We start from the raw sequence: 25,841 nt of genomic DNA, 5'->3' as shown, positions 1-25,841 counted from the left end.
TGGGAGCACAATGGAGGAGGGAAGGGGCTTAGAGCATCTAATTATTACTATCCTGTGTGTAGTAATATCATAATTTAAGCTATCGTTTCCTCAGTTTGATTCTGCTCCTAAGCTATTACTCATCTTGACTGCATTGTGTATTATGCATTAAGACAAACTTAAACGTTGTGCAAGTAACATTATCTTGGGATTTCTCTTGTCCAATAGTGCACATTATTTAACTAAGTGTTTAGAGAACATCAGGTTGAATCTGAAAGGATTCTGTGTTGGTTTTTGTTTGTGGTATCTGTTACTCATGACACACAGAAACACAGTCACACACACAAATACAAGCAGAACAACCTGCAGGGGGAAAAGGGAAAACCCAGTCTTAAATTAAGATAATGAAAGCTTTTCAAAGGTAATATTGTCAAATACAAAAATGCGTAAAGAGTAGCAGGAGGAAAATATTTAAATGTAACTACATCCACTTTTACCAGCTAATAAAAACAGCATTTTCTTTGCTTTCTCCAGTGGGAAAACAGAGCAAAAGAACTTCCTGTAGCACTAGTTTCTATAGTGACAGCATCCTCAAAATCATCTTTGTACAGTAAAAAAAACAACTTGATAGTACAGTGTAGAAATGAAGCTGGATCAGAATTTTTTATCCTGCAGAAAACTGCTAGTGATCTTGTGGAATGAGCATTTCAATTACATGGAACATTACATTTTTCTAGTTTAGTAGCTGATTGTTTGTTTGCTCCTGCTAATGAAGTGAGAGATGGCAAAGGCCATCCTCCCAAGCCTCATAACCCCAACTGAGGTCTCTGAGACTCACCATGCTTCCGTGATTTGAGTCCATGCTGCTACACCTATCCATTCCTTCATTTTTCCTTGGTCTAGGTGCAACTGAGCTCTCTGGGTTTCCTTGGGGTCTGTGGCATTTCTTCTCAGCACAGACACTATGAAGCTGAACCTGACTCCAGGGACACTGGGGAGCTGCACAGCTCCCTTCTGATCACATGAACCCACCTTCACTGCTGGAGGTAAAAACCCACACCCCTCTCCTACCCTGGCAGTATCTCCTTCTGCAACTGGCATTGACTGAGAGTCATCATCTTTTTCTTCCTCCTCTCTGCAGTTGGTTTCTCTTTCCTCAGCTGCTCTCCAAGTCAAATCAGCAATGAAAGCATGTCCCTTTTCTTACCCCTCCTCTGTAATGAATAGAGTTTTCCTCTTTGGGAATTTTTCAAGTGTTTCCTACTCCATTCCTGTTTTCAGATCAGTACCAAAGTGGTCTTCTGTATTGCCTTTTTTTATTATTTTTTTTCCCCTTTGGTCTGACTGTAGAGTTCATCTAAACCCCAAATATTTCAGTTAACTTCTGTCTTTCATAATCTATGGGCTCATCTTCTAGATTGAGTGGGCAGTAACTGACAAAGGACTGCACTTGTTCATGGCTGATTCGTGGCACGCTGAGGCATTAAATATTGAGCAATTTTTACATAATTAACCAGAATTCCTAAACTGCATGCAGGCAGGTTCCTCAGCCAGTCACAGCTGATTATGCTTCAGTTACTGATGAACAGTAGCACTAAAAAAACAATCATCTTCTTCCCAGGATTGTTTTCACAGGCGAGTCTGTCTGTCATGATGCAGCAATTCCAGCAGTGTGCATATTTAGCTACTTAACTGATTTTACACTAAGAGGTGCAAGACACTGCTAGAGGAATGCATTTTCTACAAAGTTTAATTAAAAAGAACAATACTATTATGTTTTAATGTCTTCTTGCATATAAGGTTTCATTACTTGTCATGGTTTCTGTTATTTGTTTTGCAAACATGCAAGTTGAGAAATAATGATGAATAACGTAAAATGATCATCAAGTTGTTCTGTTCATGGAAAATCCCAAGTGCTTGAACAGTGAAAGCCACCAAGGTAAAATATGCCCTCAGCTCAAAATTTCTGACATGTCACCAGTTCTTCAGGGCAAAGAGGTGTAAACATTTTTGGGAGGTGTGTAATTGAGGCTTGCCATGGTCCTCTGTGGCTGGAGCCTGATGAGGGGCCAGGGGTGATGCTTCCTCCCTGTGCCCCTCCACTGCATATTCAGACTCTGCTCATGAGGCTGCAGTCCCTCTCCAAGAGCACTTGCTGGCAGCTATGCCTGGGGAAAGCCAGGGCCTTACTGAGTCTTTACATCTCTCCTCTCTGATGGTGCTGCAGATGATCTTCAGGACTGTATTGAGGAATATCAATCCTGACTGAAAGCTTTTAAAAAAATCAATCACTCTGAATAAATGCTGTGCCTGTGCACTGCTGTTTTGGAAGAGAAAACTCCAGTGAAGCTGCTGCAAGAGGCTTCTCTGCAGGTTGAGGCTTCCCTGCATTTTTTTAAAGGTGAGCTGTGACTCCTAGTCAGACTTTCTGCCTGATAGCCAAGTGTCTTGTCCTCTGGGTTGCCCTTCCTGCCTGCTGTGATGCAGCAGTGTCATCTGGGTGCCGTTCACAATGACTGAATGTTCACCATTATAATTTGACTCATAATATTTGCTGGGGGAGATACGGAAAGCAACCTAAGAAATTCTAATATTGAAGAAAATACTCATAAAATCAATCTTCTTAACCCTTCAGATTAGCATGAAATGTAAACACTTGCATGCAGACCTAAATTAGATAGCAGCCAGTCACCAGTGGTGTCCCCAGAGCTCAGTTTTTGGGCCAGTCTCGTTCAATATCTTTATTAATGAACTAGATGAGGGGATTGAGTGCTGCCTCAGTAAGTTTGCAGAGGACACCAAGCTGGGAGGGAATGTTGACCTGCTTGAGGGTAGGAATGTTCTGCACTCAAGTGCTGGCTCCTACACTTGGGTCACAACAACCCCACACATCGCTACAGGCTTGGGGCAGAGTGGCTGGAGAACAGGGAAGGGACAGTAACACGTGGAAGAGGGAACAAATATTTACAAACCCCAGTCTTCATGATTGCTGATATAAGGGTCCGAAAGTGGCAAAGTGAACTCAGGAAAAAGGTGCAAGGCTCTTGCCAGCACCCAATGGATTCAGATCCTGCAGAGGATGAGGAAAGCTGATGACAAAGGGCAGGAGCCTCTGTCCAAGACCTCCAAGTGCAGTGAAGAAGCAAGGAAGAAGAGAGCAGGAAGGGGGGGAACTTGCTGTCCTCCTGTTTTTTATAGGTTATGGCAGGAAATGGGAGGGAATATTGACCCTCTGTTCTGCCCCCCACATCCCATGGGGTCCTGAACACTGTCTCTCTAGATCCTCGTACTGATACCATAAACTCTGCCCCCTCAAACCATAACAGAAGTGTTGAAATTTGAAGTGCCTAGCATGATACTGGCATATGTTCAAATCAGAGATAAATCAATAGGATAAAAATAAACCAGACTGTTTTCTTGTCTTGAATATTGTAATCCATAGTATAATATTATTCCCTTTTCTCTGTAAGAGATCTGAATTACCAATGACCCAAAGGATTTTTATTCATTAAAATAATTGGTTTTACCTTTCTATTTTTCTAAGGCCAGTGAATTTAAAATTCTTATAGTTTTGCATAAATGAAAACATGTATTACGCAGTAGGGAAAAAAGATGCATATATGATTAGCCTGTGATTATCTTGCTGTTAAAATAAATCTAAACAAATTGGGTTTTTATTGTTCCAATGCAGACTATCTGGATGGTAAATTATTCTAAATTGGTCATAAGCCACAACCCATTCAAGTTTGTTCAGAGACCATAAGCAAATGTGTAGCTTATTATTTTTAAATATAGTTAGTTTTTTTCATTCTTGATGGCTTTTTCTGGTTATAGGTAATAAGTGCAGCTATATATTACTGCTTTGTGCACTTGATATGTCAGCATGATATTTTTTAAAGCACCAATGAAATTATTTCATTTTAATTTTTAATAACGGAGCACCTTGCAGAAGCTGCTGTAAGTAAATGATATTTAAAATTAGACACATACAGTGAACTTAGTGTCAGTTTGTCTTTGAACTCCAGATGCCTCCTGGGAGAGGCAACAGAGCATGACCATAGGGTAACTAAACAGTGGATGGTACTCCAATGATGGAGAAAGAGCAATGCATAGATAAATTTTTATACAAACACACACACAGATTAACTTCTTTTTTAGAAGATGTGAGTACAGACCTTCCTGAGTTTACTTGAGGGCACCTTCTTTGGGGAAGGTGAAGCAATGAAGATGCAGAGGCAGCAGCTTCAGCCACCTGAGCTGGATCTGGCACTGTTGCTGTGCCTTCCCACTAGCTGCTGTGCTCATACTGTGAAAGGGATCTGCATTCCTTCTTTTTGCAGGTCCATGATCCTGCAGAAGCAGCAACTGCTTCTCTGTTAAACCATCAGAACTAACTGGATGTCCTTTATTCAGTTGCCAGTATAGCAAAAAATAGTATTCTGCCTTCTTAAAAAGGTGACTTGGCTTGCTTTGCAGTTTAAAAAGTAGCTGAGCTGGCATGAGAAGCAGCAGAACTGAGGAGGTAAGGTGAGAAAGGGTGACTAAAGGAGAGCAAGCCCAGACCTTTTCAGGAGTTTAACAATTTACCAGTATAGCTTAATCTAGTAGAAATTATATCAAACAGCTTGTTACTAACTGGTTACTAATATTTACATTCTGCAGCATGTTATGATGCTTCTATAACCTCAAATATAATGATTTGTGTTTCGTTATCTTATTATATAAATTAGGGTTTTTTTCAGGGGGAGATGAAAACATAGCATGTGGCACTCCTGTAGTGTTCAACTGGAAGGAAGGGTGTTGTGCATGCTTAGAAGCTGCCATGAGGAGAAGGATCTTGGAGTCCTGGTAGACAAATTTACTGTCAGCCAGCAATGTGCCTTTGTGGCCAAGAAAGCCAGTGGTATCCTGGGATGCATTAGGAACAGTGTGGCCAGTGGGTCGAGGAAGGGCATCCTCCCCCTCTATTCTGCACTAGCAAGGCCACATCTGGAAGGCTGTTCAATTCTGGGCTCCTCAGTTCACATGAGACAGGGAACTACTGAACAGAGTCCAGAGGAGGGCAACAAAGATGATTGGGGGATTGAAGCATCTCTCTTATGAGGCAAGGCTGAGAGATCTTGGACTCTTTAGCCTGGAGAGGACTGAGATGAGACCTTATTAATGTCTATAAATATCTAAAGGATGGGTGCAAGGGGAATGAGCCAGATTCTTTTCAGTGGTGCCTGGTGACAGGACAAGGGGCAGTGGGCACAAGCTGGAACATAGGAAGTTCTGTCTGAACAGGAGGAAAAAACTTATTTACTGTGAGGGTGACAGAGCCCTGGAACAGGCTGCCCAGGGAGGTTGTGGAGGTATTAAAAACCTGCCTGACTGCAGTCCTGTGTAATGTGCTCTAGGGGATCCTGCCCTCTGCTGGACTCTCCTAGTAGTTCCCCATCTCTCTTGAACTGGGGAGCCCAGAACTGGACACAGTATTCCAGATGTGGCTTCACCAGGGCAGAGTAGAGGGGGAGGATGACCTTCCTCAACCCAATGCCCACACTCTTCCTTATGCACCCCAGGATATTGTTTCCATCATAATTCAGAATCAGATAAATCCTTGCCTTAAGATAATTAGAGATCAATGAGAAGGAAATGTGATGAAGGAATTTTAGAGGGAGCACTTCTACTGCCAGCATGCTGCTCTGAGAAGGTGTTGGTGTTCTTGAAACTGTGGCACAAAGCCTGAGAATCTGAGACCTGCATTGCTGCCTAGTGCTGCAGCTCCAGCAATTACGGTGAAACTTGGTATTACACTCCAGTGAAAGATTTAATGCAAGATGTTTCCTCTTTTGCCTTGAGAACCACACAGTGCTTGGAAAACCTTTTGGATTAGGTATGAATATACAGCTGACCTCTCTTACTGATGAATTTTTTGTTTAGAAGGACTAGCAGCAAGGACTTGTCACAGATTTGCAGACACAGCTTTCTTCATGAGGGCCATTCTGTTCTTCTGTGACTGACAGTTTAAGTAACCACAAGTAGGATCTTCTCCAAGTGCTTTTCTCCCTGCTATTGTCCTGCAAGCAAGGAAGCTTGCCTGGGCTTCCTACGGCAGTAAATGCTCCCACTGTGAATTCAGCTATTTCTAGTCATGAGTGAGAGTTATGAACATCTACCCTAATGAACAGGACTTCTCCTGCCTCTGGGGTGTCACACTATTCCATTTATTCCCCTGCTTCCCCCACAGTGCTGCTGTTCCTTGGAGAGCAGAGGAGCTTCTGGTTTATGATTCAGTTTTATTTTTCCCAGTGGGGCTCTCCCTAGCAATGTTCAGTGTTTTATTATCTAGCCTGTTTCATGCAATACACTTGCCACCTCTAAAGTTTATAGAGTTCTATGCCATTTGTTAGTCCAGCTGAGAGCTATAACCCAAAGAGTAAAATGCCTGGATGCTTTCTAGACTTCTCTTCATTCCCATATTCCAAATGGAGTACAGACAGTGAAGAAACACCCTGAAATATGTGCTTCACATGTAAAGTTAAGAGACTACATATGTTAATTCAGTGTTAAATAAACTAAAAAGGTATAATGTAGGGTGCCCAGACTTTGGCACATGACATCATATTTATGAAGTCCAGTCTTCAAACTTTTGCACCACTTTTCTATCAGTTGTCAGCAGTTGCTTCTCATGTGATGTGTCAGTGCCTCACTACTCTGAAAAATAAGATTCTTACGTAGTACTTAACTGCAGTTACAGGATGTAAGCACAGACAGCAAAGCCTGAAAACACTGATCACAGATTTACACTTATTTTCCAGAAAGTTAATAGGGACAATTATCTTTGCATCAAACAACAGTGTCTTGTTGGACAAGGGCAAATGGATCAAAACTGGAAGAGGGGAGATTCAGGTTAGATATTAGGAAGAAATTTTTCAGTGTGAGGGTGGTGAGACACTGGAACAGGTTGCCCAGGGAAGTTGTGGAAGTTGTGATTTCCCATCCCTGGAAATCTTAAAGGCCAGGCTGGATGGGGTTCTGAGCAATCTGGTCTAGTGGGAGGTGTCCCTGCCTGTAGCAGAGGGGTTGGAACTGCATGATCTTTAAGGTCTGTTCTAACCCAAACCATTCTATGATTCTATGATTCTGTGACTTACTTAAGCCCTTGTGTAGGGAAGAGTTTCAATGTGATAGTGCATGGCTCAACTTTCGTGCTATTTCCAGCCAATGCAAAATATCAATCAACTCTATGGTATGAGTAGCTTCAGTAATGTTTGTATTCCTATCATAGCAGCAGAATTTTTCCATCTTTATGGACAGAACTCTGTATAAATATTCTGCAAGAATGTTAACACCGTGGTCAGGAGGTCTGTATTAGGAGTTTTCACTCAAGCAGTGCTTCATTTTTAAGGCAAAACCAGTTTTTTTAAAATATATTTTTTTTAAATCCGAAGCAAAGGTCCTCCAGTAGAATTTTGGGAAAAAAGGCAAATTTGTATCATTTGATTGCAACCTAAGTATGCAGTCAGGTAGTTGGTACATGCAGACATTTTTAACTGGTGATACTCTGATGCTAATGATCTGTGTCATATTTGAACAAGTAGAATTATGTTGTGGGTGCAATGGGGGAAACAAGAACAAGGAAACCTTTTTTCTTGAACATATGAGAAGAGCTTGTGATACTACAAGAAATAAATTACTGTAGGTGAAAAAAGGCCAACTATTGGGGTACTGTTCAGAAAAATGTTTTTACACTGAAATGGTAATTTTGTTAGACAAAACTGGTATTTGTTAGACAAAAATGTAATTATATGATGCCATTAGTCATCTTGTTAATTCCTGCCCCCAGCTTCCATCTGCTGTGCAGAGCTCACAGCTGATGCTCAGGCACTCTGTGCAGTGAGGTGCTCTTCAGCCACAGGCTTTACAAGTATAGCACTGCTGCTGAAAAAGTAATAATGTGTAGGGTGATATTTCAAGGGCTCCTAATTGAAAAAGGAGAACTAATTTCCACTGGGTCACTCATATCCGTTGTGTGAGGGAGTTTGTTATAATGTTTTCCCACATAATTCTTGAGAGGTCTGTTAGAAAATCTCTGCCCTTCTTTTAATCCACCGAGGGCCCATAACTGATAGATTGGAAGGGCCTTCTGGAGACTGCCTCTTGCAGGAGAAGCAGACCTTTTATGTGATTAATTGATCAATGTGATAACAAAATTTTAGTCTGAGCTGGCAGTTCTGTAACAGAGCAGTTCTAATTTGTGACACTGAAGTGAATGCTTGGAGTAAACCTAAGAAGTGACACCAAGAATATTTATCAGACATTAACTGCTTCAGAGGTAACACTACCTTTGCAAATGCTTTAAACATGTGGCAATATTTTTACAAGGTGATTCAATTTGAAATTGCATCATTGATAATGGAAAAAAAAGGTCATGTTTGATTCTGAGCTGTTTTGTACTATAAATAGTTAATTAATGCCTACCATAGTGTTTCATTTTTTCTAAATGTACTGATTGATATCAAGATCTTAATCTCAGAAATCTTTATGTAGCACTTTGAAATTGTTTTACTTGTGGCATCAAAAATACATATGATACATGTAGAAACCCAAGACAGCCTGTCTCTCTCGCTTTGTACCAAACTGCCATCTCAGTAGAAATGACATTTTAAATCCTTTATAGTAGCATATAAACAGTAGCACAGCTCTGCAAAAAAACAAAAGAAACCAACAAACACAAACAAAACCCAAACCAATACATCTCAAGTGTAACAGCATCCTGCTTATGCTCAGTGTGACTCTTTGCTTTTGGACAGACGGGTAATATCACCATATCAACTTAGGGAAACGTTTCATGTGTTGGAAGGCTGTTTGTTGTTTGTTTTGGTTTTGGTTTTTTTAATTTTATTTTAGTTTTGTCACAGTTTGTGGAGATTTTCAGCATAGATAAAAGGAGTGTTTTCTAACACAAAGCTACACTTCTTGCAAACTTTGTGTTCTTGATCCAAGTCACAAGAACTTCTCTTAAGAGTTTGCAAGAGTATTATCAATACCATTAATTAAGGTGATGTTGCAATTGTAACTTCATACTCAGGAATGGCTGTACTTTTTTGACTGCTATAAAAACAATGATTATGAAGTCTGTCTGAATCATTTACTTGGCACCGATACTGCTTTTGTCACATTTCTGTAATTGCACAAGTCTAGTGACATTAAGAACCTCAACTACAATACATTAAATTCACACATTTTTATACAAAACCTCTAAATCACATAACAGAACTGCATTTCCTAATGAATGTATCTAAACTGGACCTTGTTTAACTCCCAGATTTTGAGCTTTTAGCATTACCATTCTGGGGATATAATTTAGACCAACGTTATGCTGAATTGCCCATGTGTTTCCTAATGTTCATTATAATCTTTCATTACCCATCAATGTGTAGAGTACAAGTCACTTGGGTGCATATATGAAAATATTTCTGGAAGAAGCAGAGGCTTGCTTGTGATTAATAGATTTAATATTTGGGTTTCTGATAGGAGTGGAGATGATGCTTCAGGTTATTAATATACTTCTAACATAGATGCTGTCTGTGGCGGGAGGTGTTATACTTTGATAATTTACTTCCATTTGCTTGCTATTCATCTTGATCAGTTTAGGCCATTTGCCTTTTGATTACATTATCTTTTATTCAACTTCAGAGTTCTCACCCACGTAAATGTATCTTAAGGTCACATCAGCTTTGTGCCCTTAATTCTAATTTCTTTAGTTTTCTCTGTAAAAAATATGTCTGAACTTTATAAAATATCAAGTTCTACTCAACTGGCTTGAATATTTTTTCAGCCTTTGTTGGGAGAAATAATTGATTTCCAAAATGTTGTGGAAACTTTCAAAGTGTGGTATAAATGTGCCCTTTTTCTGCTACATTTCCTGATCTATGTCAAATTGAAATTAGAGGTCTTCAGAGCTGTGGCATTCATTCCAGGCTTGGGCATTCATCATTTGTCTCTGGGAACGTAATCCATACCCTTGACTGCCTCCCAGCCCACCCAAACACCAGGAAAGTTCTGAGATTAATTTCCCATTTCATTATTTATAACAGGAACTGTTCTGAGTTCTGGGGTATGTAAATTAACAAAAACTACATTTGGTGGAAGAGGGCGTGCTTTGAATCACCGTCTTTTGCTTAGCCCTAAACACCTCTGTGAAACTGAAGTCATAGCCAGAAAGTGCTTTACTTAGCCAGGAGTGGAGAACTGAAATAGAAAGACAAACCTTTAGCATGTAATTTTTCTTTTCTATCCAGTAATTGTCTGGTGTGAAGGGCATAAACTTTTGCTTGTCTCTCACTCTTCAGCTACCATTGCCGGTAGCAGTAGATAGCAGACAAAGCAATCTTTATTGTCTTGTTCTCCTGGTTATATGAAACTTAACTTTCTGGAGATGCAGTGGCACATCTTGAACAGAAGGCCTGAAATATGCTGCTGTCCAGAACCCAATTCTCCCACCGTTTGCACCCAAAAATACTCTGTTCTGAAATGTGGGAGTTCAGAGTTCAAACCTCTCTGGCTATGACTTGTCAGCTCATCTATCACCTCAGGCCCTTCAGTCTGTCTCCTCAGGTGATTCACCTGTCACCTCAACTAACAAGGACTCTGATGAGCTTGTTCCATAGCGTATCTTTAGGCATTTAAGATGTCTGAAGCACCTCAGCAAATTTGGTCAGAGCTTTCCTGAGTTGTTCTCATGAAGTTAAGCTTCTTAGAGCTGTTAAAATTATTATTTGGATACATAAATGCTTTAAGGAATGTCCACCTGCTTTTTCTGACCCTCACCTAGATGAAGGCTGTCATGCTTTGGAAAAAGCAATCAGATGCAAATTTAGTCTTCATTCTTTAAAATGCAATCAGCTTTCTTTAATTTGAGATACATTGACCCAGCACTGGCAACTGTCCAGAGTTTGTGGCCTTGAAGCCTTTTTTTTTTTTTTTTTTATTTATAGAACTTCAACAGGTGTTTTTTTTTGTCATTACAGAGTTATTAGTGTTGGCTTATTATCAAAGAACGTAACATCAGGTAGAACAGTTCCCATGTTTGCTGTTGTGGTTGCTCATTCTCATTAATTTCTGAAGCACTCCTAAATCTATGTGTTGTAATAAGAACAAGATGAAAAGAACCTCAAATAAAGGTTCACATTAGTAAATTCTTTGGTTTAATATTTGATCGTTGATTTCTCCCAGTCTGAAAATGCCACTTTAATTGTGAAGGTCATTAAATTCTAATACCTGAAGTTGATGCAGGTGGCCATTTTGCAACTCCGATGAGTGTTCTTTATGAGTTTAGAGATAAACTGCATTAGGATTGCTCCTCCAGCTTTGTTCACTCTCATAACAGCTGACTTATATGTATTTATCAGCTAGGACTGATGCTTGCTTTTGAAAAAATGCATAATTAGAAATACACTTTTTTGATGCCACTTTCAAGAATTCTCACATTCTTTAGTATATTTTTCATGCAAATATTGCCTACAGAACAAGTTTAACCATCTTTTCTATGGCTTTCATTCCATATTTAAAGAATGAAAAGAATCTGTTTAGAACAATTTGTACTTTGTGTCCTTTGTTTCATTCTTACTGTCTTGCTAAGAAATTAAACAGTAAGGATTCACACAGGGTTCTGTTAGCAAAAAGTATGTCCACTTCTTTCATCTTGTTCACAATGGACTAGTTTTTGGTATTGAAACTGCTGTAATAACTTTTCCCTTTCGTAGGCAATTGAAATGTGTATTATGAATTGTCTCATGAAACTCTTTTAGCAAAACTTCACAGCTGGGCACTATGAAATTTATTATAGAGAATAACAGTGAAATAGAAAACTGCCAGAGAAAAGAGATATGCTTTTTTCCTGTCTTGGCATAACTTGTTGTCAAATTAGAGATGAGTTTTTTAGTCTGTTTAGCCTGAAGGAGACTGATAGGGGATCTTCTAAACACTTCTAAACATCTAAAGGACAAGTGAGAGGGTGGGTCCAGTCTCTTTTCCGCAGTGTCCAATGACAGGAGAGGGGGCAGTTGGCACGAGCTGGCACATCGGAGGTTCAAGTTAAACATAAGGAAAAAGTTCTTTATTGTGAGAGTAACAGAGCATTGGAAGAGGCTGCCCAGAGGGGTTCTTCTCTGGAGACATTCAAAAACCTGCCTGGACATGCTCCTGTGTGATCTATTGTAAGTGATCCTGGTCTAGCAGTGGTGTTTGACTAGATGATCTTCAGAGGTCCTTTCCAACCCTGACCAGTCTGTGATTCTGTGAAATTTAGGCACAACGTACCAGGAGTGCCTATGTTATCACCTATCTATATTACCTATGTAATTTCTAGTTAGACAGTGAAACTACACTGGAGAGAAAGTATTTTTCCCACACAAGCTACACCCATTTTAATCTCTTTCGTTTGATGACAGTATAGCCAGTTCACAAGTAGTAGCAGAATTACTTTTTATTCTTTCTAATACAGAGTAAAAAACAATATTCCAGTATCAGTTATTAATCCTGCAGTGCTAGAAGAAATGTTGAGTTAGGGAGTGAGTTTAAACTGTGTTAGGGAGTTTGTCTTACACATTATTACATCACTGTATTTCATTTCCCCTAATGAGCTTTGCAAGACAGATCTTACAATTTCCTGTTTCTTTCATTTTTTTGTGTTCTTTTTTTTAATGGTATCAGGTATTGAAATTTTCTGGTAGGCTTCTTTTGAATTTCTCCAACTGGAGGCTGAGGAGTTTGTGAGTATAAGAGGAATGTGCTCATTTAAAACTGATAGGAACAGCCTGGGCTCCTGGAATTTCTATCACTGAATGGCCCAGTGAATGGCAATCAGCCATCTGCTATTTCATCTGGTGCCACTTTTCGCCCAGACTAGAGAAAATGAAGTTACTGGTGTCACTAAGTGATTTAATGAGAGTCTGAAATGAGACTGAAATCTAGGGGGAGCTAGAATTTTATAAACTTTGCCTTGAAAAGTATGGTATGAAAGGGGGACAGCACATTTGAATGTCAAACCATTTAAACCGAGAAGGCTTGGTAGGAAACGACCTGGATGAGTGGAGCCTAGGGCTTACCTTGGAGCCACTCAGAAAACAAGAAAAATTAAAAAAAAATGCCCAAGAGGTGAAGAAACTGAGGAAGAATAGGCCTCCAGATGCCTACCCTATTGAAATGTCCCAGTGCTTGTGTTGTGATGCCTAGATGAAGCCTAAAGACATTTGCCTGCTGTATTTTCCTCTGAAGAGTTAAGCAGTGAACCAGAGGATCCTCAGCTTGGAAATGCAGGAAGGCTAGGCTCAGTCTGCTAAAGGCAGCCAGCAGTCTTAGGGGCTGTGTATTTTGAATATGGAGTCTCAGTCTCCTGTCAAAGCATGCTTCTAGTAATGCAGAAGCAGAGAAGGGTCTGGTTTTGTCTGAGCCAGCAGTGCAGAAGGGTGCAGGGCTGCCTTGGCTCCTCTGGAGGCCAAGAGCAAGAGAGGCTTGAGCCTAGCTGGGACTCTTGTTGGAGTGTCTCTCCAGGCCTCTGTGGTATAACAGTCTCGTTTTCATTTTTAGGGACAAACATTTGCATTTCACTCAAATGCAAATTAGGGGTTTTACAAATGAGCTTTTTCTACTACTGTGTGCACAGTTGACTTTTTTGTGCATCATTTATGGATACAGGATATAGTTCCTGCACTCACTGTTACTTATTTACTTGATTTATTTTTTTCTTGAATTTTTTTGCAGTCTCCAACCTCTTCTCTCTTGCTGTGCCTCTCAAATAAAACCCTTAATAAAACCTTAAATTACAGGTCAGAGTGGGCACTGTGCTGGCTCTGTCAGTCCCAGCAACATTATTTCTTGCAGCACCAATCTTGCTATTCTGATTAGCCTTTTGAGCTACAGTGCCCACCAGATAACAGTGACCATAAGTCAGCCCAGTGCCACATATCACCCGCTTGTACTTCCCCCACAAGTTCCTTGCTTGCTTTGGACATCTCTTCTTCTAAAGTAGCTCAGTTTAAGAGCATATAATTATGGCTCATCACAGACAGAGCTTCTCATCAGGCCCTGACTACAAGAGGGTATGTAGCCTACCCTTGACACATCAAGAGAAGGGGCTGTGGAAGTGCAGTTTTGGCATGACCATAGCAATTGAGATGTCTTTGGGAATGCTCTAAGAGAAACCGAAGACAAGGAGGAGTCCCAAAAATGGGAAGCAGTGATATTCAGGAAGAGCAAAGAGTCTTCCACCAAAACGGAAGAGAAGATAATAGATCTACAACTGGTTTTCTAAAATGGGATGCATTCATTCTAGTTAAATGCTGTGTTTCTGATGGTGGAATAGTTGATCAAACCAAAGAGGTTAATCCATCAGTGCAGAGTGAGGAAGAGGCATGAAGGGATCTCTGGGGATGCACCAAGACAATTATGTCCAGCCCTTCATTTAGCTGTAAAAAGTTACTTGGAATATGGCAGGACTGGAGCCAAAATAGGCACAGTGAGACAGATAAATGTTTTCTCAGAGAAAGGAAAAGCTACATGACAGTTGCATTTTTTAGTGTGAGGTTAGCTGTCTTTCACTCTTTTTAATAGCAAGAAATCAGTGAAATCATCTTCTAAAGCAGGTGGAAGGCAGTGGTATAGTGAAAAAGCAAACTTCCATCCTCCTACTCCAAGACTCCTGCTGAGATAAGATTTTTTTTTTTTATTATTTTTTTTTTTTTTTTACTCTGTGTCCATCTGTAGAGACAGTTGTGATTTCGTGCTGAAATATTTTGCCAGTGTTAACCTGAACAGCCTTATATATCCATGGGGACAATCTCAATGTTGACTTTGCTTCTTTCATTGTATTTTCTCCATGTTTCCATCATCCTTGTAACTTTATGAAAGTATCAAAGCAAATTCTCACAAAAGAGCAAGTTACTCTGAGTATTTCTAGACAGAAAGCAGTTTGGAAATTTTTCAAATTTGTCTTTTACTACCACTGTAAACCTAATTATTCTGTGACTTGTTTTGCATATTTATTTTAGGGGTCTTTTGAAGATATGGTCTCAATGCTGCTGGGTAAGGTAAACTCAGATTAAGAAAGGAAAAAAGCTCGGAAGTGGGAAGTGTTTCTTGAGCTTTCTTACCTCTGAGAGACTAGTAGTAACAGAGGTAGGAGGAGGAGCCGGAGCACAGAGAGTGGAAACAAATGAGGCTCATAGAGGAAGGGAAGGTGAGCCACAATATGCCGTCCCTAAGCCCCTAAACCCCAGTGTTGTATGTAGTGTAAAACAAATTACCCCCCATCTGGCTCCTGAGCAGCCTCTGAAGACATGAAGCTCCACACTGAACTTCTTCAGGGAAAGTTACAGGCACCCCTAATGGTGCTACTCCCAAGCTGTGCTGAAAGCAAGGCAAACTATCAGGACACGTGAGGTATGAGAAATACTGTCCTCACATAAGGCTTGTGTAGGTCTTGATGATACCACAAGGCTTTTGAACATACACTGAATTTGAAATACACTCTCTCTTTTACCAGGTTTTCTCCAGCAAGGTTGATTTATTTCTTTCTGCATTCTTTCCACAAAATAAGAGAATGTAGAATTCAAAATGGCTTCACCAGAAAATGGTAGATGATCCAACTATTTCCAGTTCCTTCCTACAGATATCTGAGAGATTTTTATCTTTTATCAGTTTTTGAGACTAGAATGAATTTCCACAGATGGTGCAAAACCAAGCAATATCTGTGGAGGAGTAATGCTAAGAGCATTCCAGAGCTCTCCTAGAATTGCCACAATTCCTGGCTTTTTAATGATCTATACACCACGCAATCTAGGGAACAAACAGCATACATCATGCAGCAATTGCTGTGGGATTATTTATTTCCATCAAGATCAAAAGTAGCCATGAGCATGGCCTGTACCTCTTTGAATGATGAAAAGCCTATTCAGAAGATGTACACCTAAACAAAGGACAGTTATCTCCTCCTTCTAGCCCTCTTACCCAGGGTAAGGTAGGACAAATCAGGGAAGCTAAAGGTGGGCTGTGTTCCCCGGAGTTACTCACTGTGTTTTGGTATCAGGCACGTGAATGTTCTCATTCAGGAACCACTCATCCTGTATCTCAGGGAGTATTTCTTCTTTCACTCATTTGCCAAGCAACTAAAAGGGTGACTGAATTGTTCAGAGAGCACTTTGCAGAGTAATCTTTGGCAATTCAGTTGTTGATTAAACTTTCCTTTTGGCAGTGAGTTAGGCTGGAAAAAATATTGTTTGATTGAAAATGAACTTCAAACTCTGAAAAGATTACCCTCTCAATGTTATTCAAGTGCACCAAATTGCAGAATAAATAAACAAACATGTCTGGTGTCACTTTAATGCTTGGGACATTTCCTATTAAAACCCAATTTAATCTGAGCATGACAAGGGCATAAAAAAAGAGTATTTCTGGGCATGTTCACCAATGGATTAAGGTTGAGTGCAGAAAGAGAGCGACTCCAGCCCTTCAGAATTTTACTGCCATTTCTGTCCTGTTTCCTTTAACAGCCCTATCCCATGTCCTAATATTAGACCATAATGCTTAATATTTCCATGACACTGCATATAAAGGGTTCTACCATAATTAATTTTTTAAGCATAATTCATACTGAATTGTTTGGACTGAAATATAAAAATGAAGTTTAAAACTTATTTCCAGAAGAGTTTAAAACTTCAAATAGGATTGCCCACTTTGGTGAAGTCAAGCTTTTTGGTAGCTAAAGGAGATTCTTATTCCTTACACAATTTATTAGACTAATTTCAGGCTTATAGGAACAGTGTTTGTGGTGTGTTGGCATGATATACAAGGGTTGCAGATGGCACAGAATGATAGTTATCTAAACTGGACTCTAATTTCTAGTTGATTAAATGCCAGCCACACAAATCCCAGCCATAAATTTAATCAAAGATGGTCTCACTCCATCACCAATCAAAATATAGACTCTACAATGAAAATAAATGTTTTGGAAGAGTTTGAGAAATAATTCTGAATTGATCTGAAAATACAGCAATCGTTGCCCAAAGGCTTCTAACAATATAGGAGAATGAAGTCGTGGGGTGCTGATGCATTGTCTGATAGGCAATAGTAAGAACCTGGAAAGTGTCATGCAAGAAATTATTTTATTTTTTTCTAAGGTCAGGACTCCTGACATTGTTGATGTTGTTACTGTTGTTGTGAGGAATTGTGAAAATGCAGACAATGAGAAGGTTGCAGCAGAAGCAACAAAAGCATACCATACTATTATCCACAGTAATTCAAATAGATCACCCCAATGTGACAGCAAATTAAATTATAGTTTCCAGGGTTAACCCACAGCTAAAATGATACATCATGCTCAGAGAAAAGCTTCATGTATTGCCAACACGACGCTAGCTCCTCTTGTGACTGAGAAAACAGTGAAAGACTTGGTGGAAAAAATGTGTTTTTCCCTGTGACTACAGATGCCTCAAACCATGGCACTTTCAAGGTGTTTCCAATCCATTCTTTCCTACACAGCTGCATAGCAAATAGTTCACTGCTGGATTGACTGTAGAATCATCAAGGCTGGTAAAGACCTTCAAGATCATCAAGTCCAACTGTCTGCCCTACAACCACTAGCCACTAAACCATCTCCTGAAACACCACGTCTACCTGTTTTTTTAACACCTCCAGGGATGGTTCCTCCACCACCTCCCTGGGCATCCTGTTCAATGCCTCTCCATGCTTTCTGTGAAAAATTTTTCCCTAATGTCCAATCTGAACCTCCCCTAGCAAAACGTGGTCATTTTCTCTCATCCTGTCGCTGGTCTCTAGGGAGAGGAGGCCAGCACCCACACCACTATAACCTCCTTTCATGGAGTTGTAGAGAGCAATGAGGTCTCCCCTCAGTCTCCTCTTCTCCAGGCTGAACAGCCCCAGCTCCCTCAGCCTCTCCTCAGAAGACCTGTTCTCCAGACCCCTAATCAGCCCAGCTGCCCTTCTCTGCACCCTCTCCAGCACCTCAGTGTCCTTCCTATACTACAGTGTCCAAACCTGCACACAGTGCTCAAGGTGGGGCCTCACCAAGGCCGAGTAGAGGGGCAGGATCACCTCCCTGGTCCTGCTGGTCACACTATTCCTGATGCAGGCCAGGATGCTGTTGGCCTTCTTGGGCACCTGGGCACACTGCTGGCTCATGTTCAGCCTCCTGTCAATCAGCACCCCCAGGTCCCTCTGCTGGGCAGCTCTCCAGCCACTCCCTTCATACTGAGGTGTAGACCTATTCTTCACCTTAGGGTTGGCCCTTATTTCTTTTCTAGAAGATCTTCTTTTTGGAAACGTTGTTGCTCTGAAGTGTAGATTCAGTTAATGCATTGAGACACAGTGTGAGTATGTGGTGTAAGTAGGAAAATCTTGAGTGTGTTTTGGTACATTGGCAAATTATGTGCCTGTAAGACAAGAAAACTTATTGTCAGAACATTTTACTGAACATTGGCACTATTTCATGGCATACACAATTTAACCTTTATGCTGCTGGGAAGATGTTTTATTGATAATGTTGAGGTTTTTTATTGCTTCTTGTGTTTGTTACAGTAATAATTGTTTACTGACAAAAATTTAAAAGGAAAAGAAAGAATCAGAAGGATATTAATAACATTTCTGGTGTGGTGGTAGAACAGAACATAAGGAATATCATTAGACTTCTGGGATTTTGTTTCATCTGGGTCGGAGTGTTGATCTGCCTGGGGGTAGGAAACCCCTACAGATGGATCCGGAGAGGCTAGATAGGGCCTAAGACAATTGTATGAGGTTCAACAAGGCCAAATGTCGTGTCCTGCACTTGGGTCACAACAACCCCATGCAATGCTACAGGCTTGGGGAAGGGTGGCTGGAGAGCTGCCCAGCAGAAAAGAACCTGGGGATGTTGGTTGACAGTGGCTGAACATGAGCCAGCAGTGTGCCCAGGTGGTCAAGAAGGCCAACAGCATCCTGGCCTGCATCAGGAATAGTGTGGCCAGCAGGAGTAGGGAAGTGATAATGCCCCTGCACTCGGCACTGGTGAGGCTGCACCTCGAGCACTGTGTGCAGGTCTGGGCCCCTCACTGTAAGAAGGACATTGAGGTGCTGGAGCAGGTCCGGAGAAGGGTGATGAAGCTTGTAAAGGATCTGGAGAACAAGTCATACAAGAACAGCTGAGGGAACTGGGGTTGTTTAGACAACAGAAGAGGAGGCTAAGGGGAAACCTCCTTGCTCTCTGCAGCTACCTGAAAGGAGGTTGTAATGAGGTGGGGGTTGATCTCTTCTCCCATGTAACCAGTGATAGGAAAAGAGAAAGTGGCCACAAATTTTGCTAGGGGAGGTCTAGGTTGGATTTTAGAAGAAACACTGGAACAGGCTTCTCAGGGAGGTGGCTGAATCACCATCCCTGGAGGTGTTTAAAAGATGTGTAGATGTGTTGCTTATGGACATAGTTTAGCACTGGACTCAGTAGAGTTAGGTTAATGGTTGGGCTCCATGGTCTTTTCTAACCAGGATTCTGTGGTTCTGTGATTATTTCACTGAAACCTGATGTCCTACCGGAATTCTCCAAGTGCAACCATTTCATAAAGATCTAAAATGGCAGATATTAGCTAGCAAATGAAAAGCATTCCTTTATCATATTGACCCATATATGAGACCAACAAAGAAACTTTTCTTCTGGCAGTTTCTTGTTGGATGTTGTATGTTGGAAATCACTGTACCTACTTTATGCAAAGCAACATAGGGGAGCTGTCAACTTCACTGGGAGTATCTGGTGTGAGTGGAGATAAGGGTGATTTTCTTCAAGTGTGCACAGGCTTAGCTCCATTAGAAATGAGGAACTGAGTGCCAGTTTTGAAAGTGACCTCTGTCCCTTCCTAATAGAGAGAACATACAAATTTCGTCCCTATTATCTGTGTGGTGAAGATTGAAGCAATTCCAAAGATTAATATAAAGGATGTGCTGATCTAACATTCACTTCCAAAAAGGATTAATGGCGAGGAAAAAAAGGATGAGATTGCAATTCAGATTTTAAATGGAAATGTACATTTATTTTATGGGGAAAATGTTGTTTTGTAGTTTGTGCATTCTGACTGAAGGTTGTAAATACTTTAAATAAAAAATTTGGGGTAGAGTGTTGAAAAAGTCAATGCAACTAATTTCAAACAACTTTGATTGACTTTCCCTATAAAAATGTTGCTTAGCTTTTTATGACCTAAGTTCACAGAAATAAAAATGCATTTTTTAAAGAACTAAATAACTCAGATTATCCGTGAACCATTTCATTTGAGTTGAAATGTTTTTCTTTTGAATGGAGTTTCAGTGGCCCATTGCAGAGATATTTTGAGTAATGACCTTGGTGGCATGTTCTAGTTAAAGTAATAAGTAAAGAAGATGTAAAATGGGAGTAGGACAGTGGTGTTAGCATGGCCTGGCTTCTAAGCTGGTGTTATCTGTTTCTCAGCCAGAGTATTTTACCTGGATGTAAATGACAGTGATAAATCTCTACTGCTCTTGGTGCCCACTTTGCTCAGATCTAGCTATAGTACCTTAGCAGGACACTGTATTACAGAGCTCAAGGTCTTTCTTTCCTTTCTTTTGGTAAAAATCCTAAATGTCCTAAATTCTAAAATCCTAACTGTCATCAGATAGGTGCAATATACTGGAAGGGAATTGTGGCTGCTTTTAAATTTAGTCAAAATAAAGCATTCACATAAAATAACCGAAAATATGAATATCATGCAAAAACTTGTCCTTTAAATAAAGACAGCTCTGTCATTCGTCAGCTGTGTACAAATGGTCTTTGAATCTATAAATACTGATTCTTACATGTGAACTAAAAAAAGCAACTCTACTCACTCAGCATTTGGAGAAACCCATAGACATGTCTGGCATTTTCCTCTCTACAGAAGATAAATGTGCCAAATTCTTGTCACTGGACTTTCAAGGGCTACAGTGATACAGGTGATTGTAAAGAGACAAGATCAGCACTCTTATAATCTTAAATCTGGTGAATTAAGGCTGTCCTTTTTGAATAATAAGGGGTATGCTGTGTACATCACATTGCATCCTTTAAGTGTGTGGAGATGTGCAACTGTTCTCACTGAGAAAAAAGAAAAGTCTCTTCAGCTTCAAATTGTCAGCTTCCCTGAGAAAATAAAGTTAATAATACAATGAAAAATGGCAGTGAGATTGGCTATGAAGAAAAATGGTTCTTAATGCCTTTGATGGGTGGGCTTTAATTCCTAAGGTGATCTGTTACCTGCTATTTGGATACATGCTGACACCACTTATGCACCTAGTGATCATTTGTCTTCTAGAGATGAGAGGCTCAGATTATGTTTTGGACTAGGACTACAGTGTCAGTGAATTAGATTTCCTGGTGTTACAGTATCAGCTTTGGAAGGGTGGCCTGCCAAAAATGTAATAGTGAGTAAGAACCAGATGGCTCTTAGCAAAAACCTTGTCTTCAGTTAAAACTACAAGCTCTTCCACCTATTAAAAAAAAAACACAACAAGCCCAAAACATACTGTTTGTATAATAACATTTTTTTTTCTTAAACCTTTCCTTTGAAAACTTGGAATGGAAAACCAAAACTAAAATAAAAACAAATCCAGAGTTGTCAATGACAAAGGCATGCCAGACTTTCCATACAGCCTTAATTGCCCTTTGTTCATATATACCAAGGCTGCATCTATCAGGGGGCCTGAGGATATGTTTTCCTCTGGATTATCCCCAGCCCCTGTATTCGCCTGTGTTGTAGAGCATAAGCTTTGTGTCACAATGGCAAGCATCCCTGTCATGGATGGGACCAGGCCTGTCATACTCGTCTTTCGTGACACAGGCAGATGGCCATTCCCACAGGGTTCACAGGTAGAGCCATCTGGAAAGAGGAAGACAAATATAAGCAAAGCAAAAGGGACTTTTCCCAGCCTCCAGTGGCTAGAATTCTCAATTTAAATACTGGTTTTTACACAGTTTCTTCCATGGAGTATTAAATGTAGAAATCAGTGTGTTTGTACATTGACCTATATAATTTTGTCTGATTTGTCCATGTGTATTTTAATTTCTCTGTTTACCTACTATGACTGCTTGCCTACAGAAACACAGCAGTAAACATGGAGTGAAAGAAAGGATGAGATTCATGTAAATGACAATATTAGCTTATTTAGGGCAATAAGCCTGTGACCGTTCAGCTCTTAGCCTTTGGAGTACATGAGCAATTAAAGCAGCACAAACATGCCTTTTCACTTCTGCTGTAGTGTCACCTAAAAACCAGTGGCTGAACAAATGGTAACAAACAGAACAATTAATTTACTGAATTTATACAACCTTCCCTACCCAAAAAATGCATTGCCACAATCAGGGGGGTTACCATTCTCCAGCTGATGTGTGTTGCTCCTGTTCATCTTTTATCAGTTTTCCCTTAGACAAACTGTGCCTTGTAGCTGTCACTTTTCAGAGATAATCAAAAAGAACACGTGAGTGCAGAAATTGTTTTAGCACAAGACCAAGGCAAGTGAGAAGTTTGGCCTGTTTTCTAAAGTAGCTAGAGGGGGGATAAAAAAGGAAAAATCATTATTTCCTCACTCAGTAAAAAAAGAAAACATAGCTTCATTGGCCTGAATGTATCCAGCTGTTCTACATCTGGATAGACCTTATCACACACCAAATAGCAGTGGGAATTTTGGAACTGATTTCAATTTACATATCATGATTTCATTGCAGGAATATCAAATTGATATATTTTTTGCCCAGACGTGGACAGACAGCCGTCTGCGCTTCAACAGCACCATGAAGATCCTGACTCTGAACAGCAACATGGTTGGCTTGATCTGGATCCCAGACACAATCTTCCGTAACTCAAAGACAGCAGAGGCTCACTGGATCACCACCCCCAACCAGCTCCTGCGCATATGGAATGATGGCAAGATCTTGTATACCCTCAGGTGAGCACTCTGTGAGGTGCAGGGCTGAAAGCTTCTCCTCCTTCTGGCATAGTAGCAATAATTTTCAGTGGTATCTTTGTTCTTCTCTGCTGTTTTTTTCCCAATGTTTACCTGGCCATGCTTGACAAATACTGAAATACTCAGCTGTAAATACTGCCACATTTAAAAACCAAAGTCTTGCCTTTCTAAAAAAGAAACATTGAGAATTGGAAAGAGGTCTGTCTAAATTGTAGAAGCTGGGTTTTTTAGTATTTATAATAAAATTAGGAGCACGTAGTCCCACCTGCCAGAAACCTTTCTAATCACAGTTAGAGGCAGGAATCTAGATTCATGCTAATACCACGACTTCATTCTTCAAATAAGTAATGCTGAAAGATAGTCATCACATCTCATCACAAGGGTGAATTGCCAGAGGAAAGGCTTTTTGAGTTTTCTAATCTTTGTGATACCATCAGCTGCATGGTACTAGAAATACTGTATATATTTGCATTTTAAAAAAAGCCTGTGGAAATCAAAATGTGAGTTTACTTACGGAAGAGATGAGGAGCTCAGAAGAGAGTTTTGCCATGAGCTGTATTCTACAGGGCAAACTTTTTCAGAAACATCCCTTTCACACTACATTTTCTTCAGTGGTTGTGTTCAGCCCTCTCAGTGCAACAACATATTTTTGTCATACTTGTAATTGCAGTTGCACTCCAATAGCAAGTCTTTGGCAAACAATAAGAAATAAATCAAACAGCTGGAAATGCTACTGACTTTTTTAGTGCCCTTCTCTTAGGCTTGCTCCACTGTGACAGAGCTCTTGCTTATTTCAGTAGCCTTTAGCTAAACACTTTGGTGATTAGGATGTCAACTCCAATACCTTCTTGGTTGGGTTGTTGGGTTTTTTCTTATTTTTTCCCTTAAGTCTTTCAGTATTTCAGGGCAAGTTAAGTATCTACCTCATAGTAGTTACACTTACGTACTGATGACTAAATAAACTTTTAGTTGCATGGACTACAATTTTTTTTGTCTAAAACAGCTAAAAAAGGCTTAATTCTTGACCCAGTGGATTGTTTGAATCATAATTTTTAGTTTTTGAAAGATGTTTTGAATCCTTTTGACCCACTCAGATCAGCCTCCTTTTTAACATAGAAGGAGCTGTTAAAAGGATCATTATTCATTGATTAACGTTGTTTAATTCAAAAACAATTTATCTGACTTAAGTGAGCACATAGAATTGGTATCACATGGGAATGGTAACTACTGTAGGTCCTGGTAGCGTCAGGTGTTGATGAGTGTTCTGTATTGAGGAGAAAATGTGCAAGATTCCATCATGCTATGCCTTTCCTTCCTTTTCCCTGCCTGAAGGCACTCCTATTATATAGCACTGCAAATCCTCTTCTAGTGTCAGTTCAAAAACACTGTTAAGTTCCTCACTGGTGGCATTCTTCAAGACAGTGGTTTTCTCTGTGCCATCCTAGATCTGAGACACAAACCTTTCCTCATCCAGTTTGTCAGGTTTGAAATTAGTTTAAAAACCAAAAGCAGAAAAAGAAGCCAACAAAAAACCCTCATGCCCCACACTTGCTACATAAATTCAGGCATGCAATTAATTGTCAATGTCCTGAAAAAGAATGTATAATGAACTAGCACTAAATGGCATCTACTTCAGTAAATAGATTTACTTTGTAAGCTATCAGACTGAAGAGTATCCATTTTTTAACAGTAAATTTAAAATCAAATCCGTTCATAGTGTCCTTTTTGTTAGGGATATTACTTAAAACAAGCTTTCTGCTGATCTGTTTGTTACATCTATACAACTGAGAATGTCATACAGGCATTTATTAAATTTTTTAGAGACAGCCTAAAATGACTGAAAGATTTTAAGTTTGCACTATAAATGAATGAGGAGAATGTTCCTTATAAGATTCTTTGTAAGATTTTAGTTTTGTGGACCACATCAACCATATTTCCTTTTGTTTTTCTAAAGAGCAGTTTTTTCCATCCCATGTCCTTCAAGACTGAATTGTCTAGAGAAAAATACATGCACAGATTTCTTTGCATCAAGAAACTCTTAATGATGTGTCTAAAGTTGTTTGTGTTTTTAGATAATTTTTATTGGCTTGGATCAAGCTAATGTACAATTTTCAAATACAGTCCTTTCTGGCCTTACTTAAGAGATGTCAGGGTGCTCTTGCATGATGCCTAAGGTTACTCTGCCTCCTCCTCTGACTGTTCATTGTGCAGATCTGTAGTAACAGACACTTGGTTTCTCTCTAGGCTTACCATCAATGCTGAGTGCCAGCTGCAGCTGCACAATTTCCCAATGGATGAACACTCATGTCCTCTGATATTCTCTAGCTGTAAGTAGTGCTTTGATGCTGTTTTGTTGTATATTCTGATTTCTGTCAGGTTGTTCAACCATTCCACAACAGGTATAGAAGTTTAGTTTGGCTTAAACATTCAGGGAATTGTTTATTTCCTCTTTAGCACTCGTGGACAACGGACTTATGCCATGTAGATTTACCCTGTAATTTTTGTCAGAACCAGCTGTTTTAGTTGATGCTATAGTCACTCTCTCATCAGGAGCAGATACTTATAGCAGTCTGTGCTATGTTAATCTACATAATTATGTGACATGCAAATGAGAATAGAAATTGCCATTTTCTTGTGGAAGTGCGTAGTTTGGGGACAAGCCCAGCAACATCTGAGCATCTGAGTTTATAGCAAGCGACATGGTTATGCCTCTCTGTTCCATAATAGAAGTAAATGGTGTGGCTACTGTAAATCTCATTTCCCTTTTATTGCTGAGCTTGTCCAGTAGTCTCAGTGTTGTATTGTAGGTAGTGCTGTTGGTCTATTAAAACCCTTTCTCATAGGCAAATCAAACACATCAGTGAAATGGATGGAAAACAGAAGTC

The 25,841-nt window shown here is 39.9% G+C and overlaps 1 protein-coding gene across 3 annotated transcripts in view; it reads left to right on the top strand.

The window, feature by feature from the left end:
• The window catches only part of GABRG3 (gamma-aminobutyric acid type A receptor subunit gamma3), a 317,950-nt gene that overhangs the window by 136,257 nt on the left and 155,852 nt on the right, over positions 1–25,841 (top strand). For all 3 annotated transcript variants that reach the window (XM_051608626.1, XM_051608625.1, XM_051608627.1), the window contains exons 4-5: positions 22,718–22,938; positions 25,201–25,283. In XM_051608626.1, coding sequence (XP_051464586.1) covers positions 22,718–22,938; positions 25,201–25,283 — 304 coding nt within the window. The remainder of the gene's footprint in view (positions 1–22,717; positions 22,939–25,200; positions 25,284–25,841) is intronic.

The sequence above is a fragment of the Apus apus genome, chromosome 1 (genome assembly GCF_020740795.1).
Source record: "Apus apus isolate bApuApu2 chromosome 1, bApuApu2.pri.cur, whole genome shotgun sequence".
In the NCBI taxonomy this organism is placed as follows: Eukaryota; Metazoa; Chordata; class Aves; order Apodiformes; family Apodidae; genus Apus; species Apus apus.
Note: the sequence above shows the minus strand (reverse complement) of the source record. Positions and strands in the feature narration are given on the sequence as shown.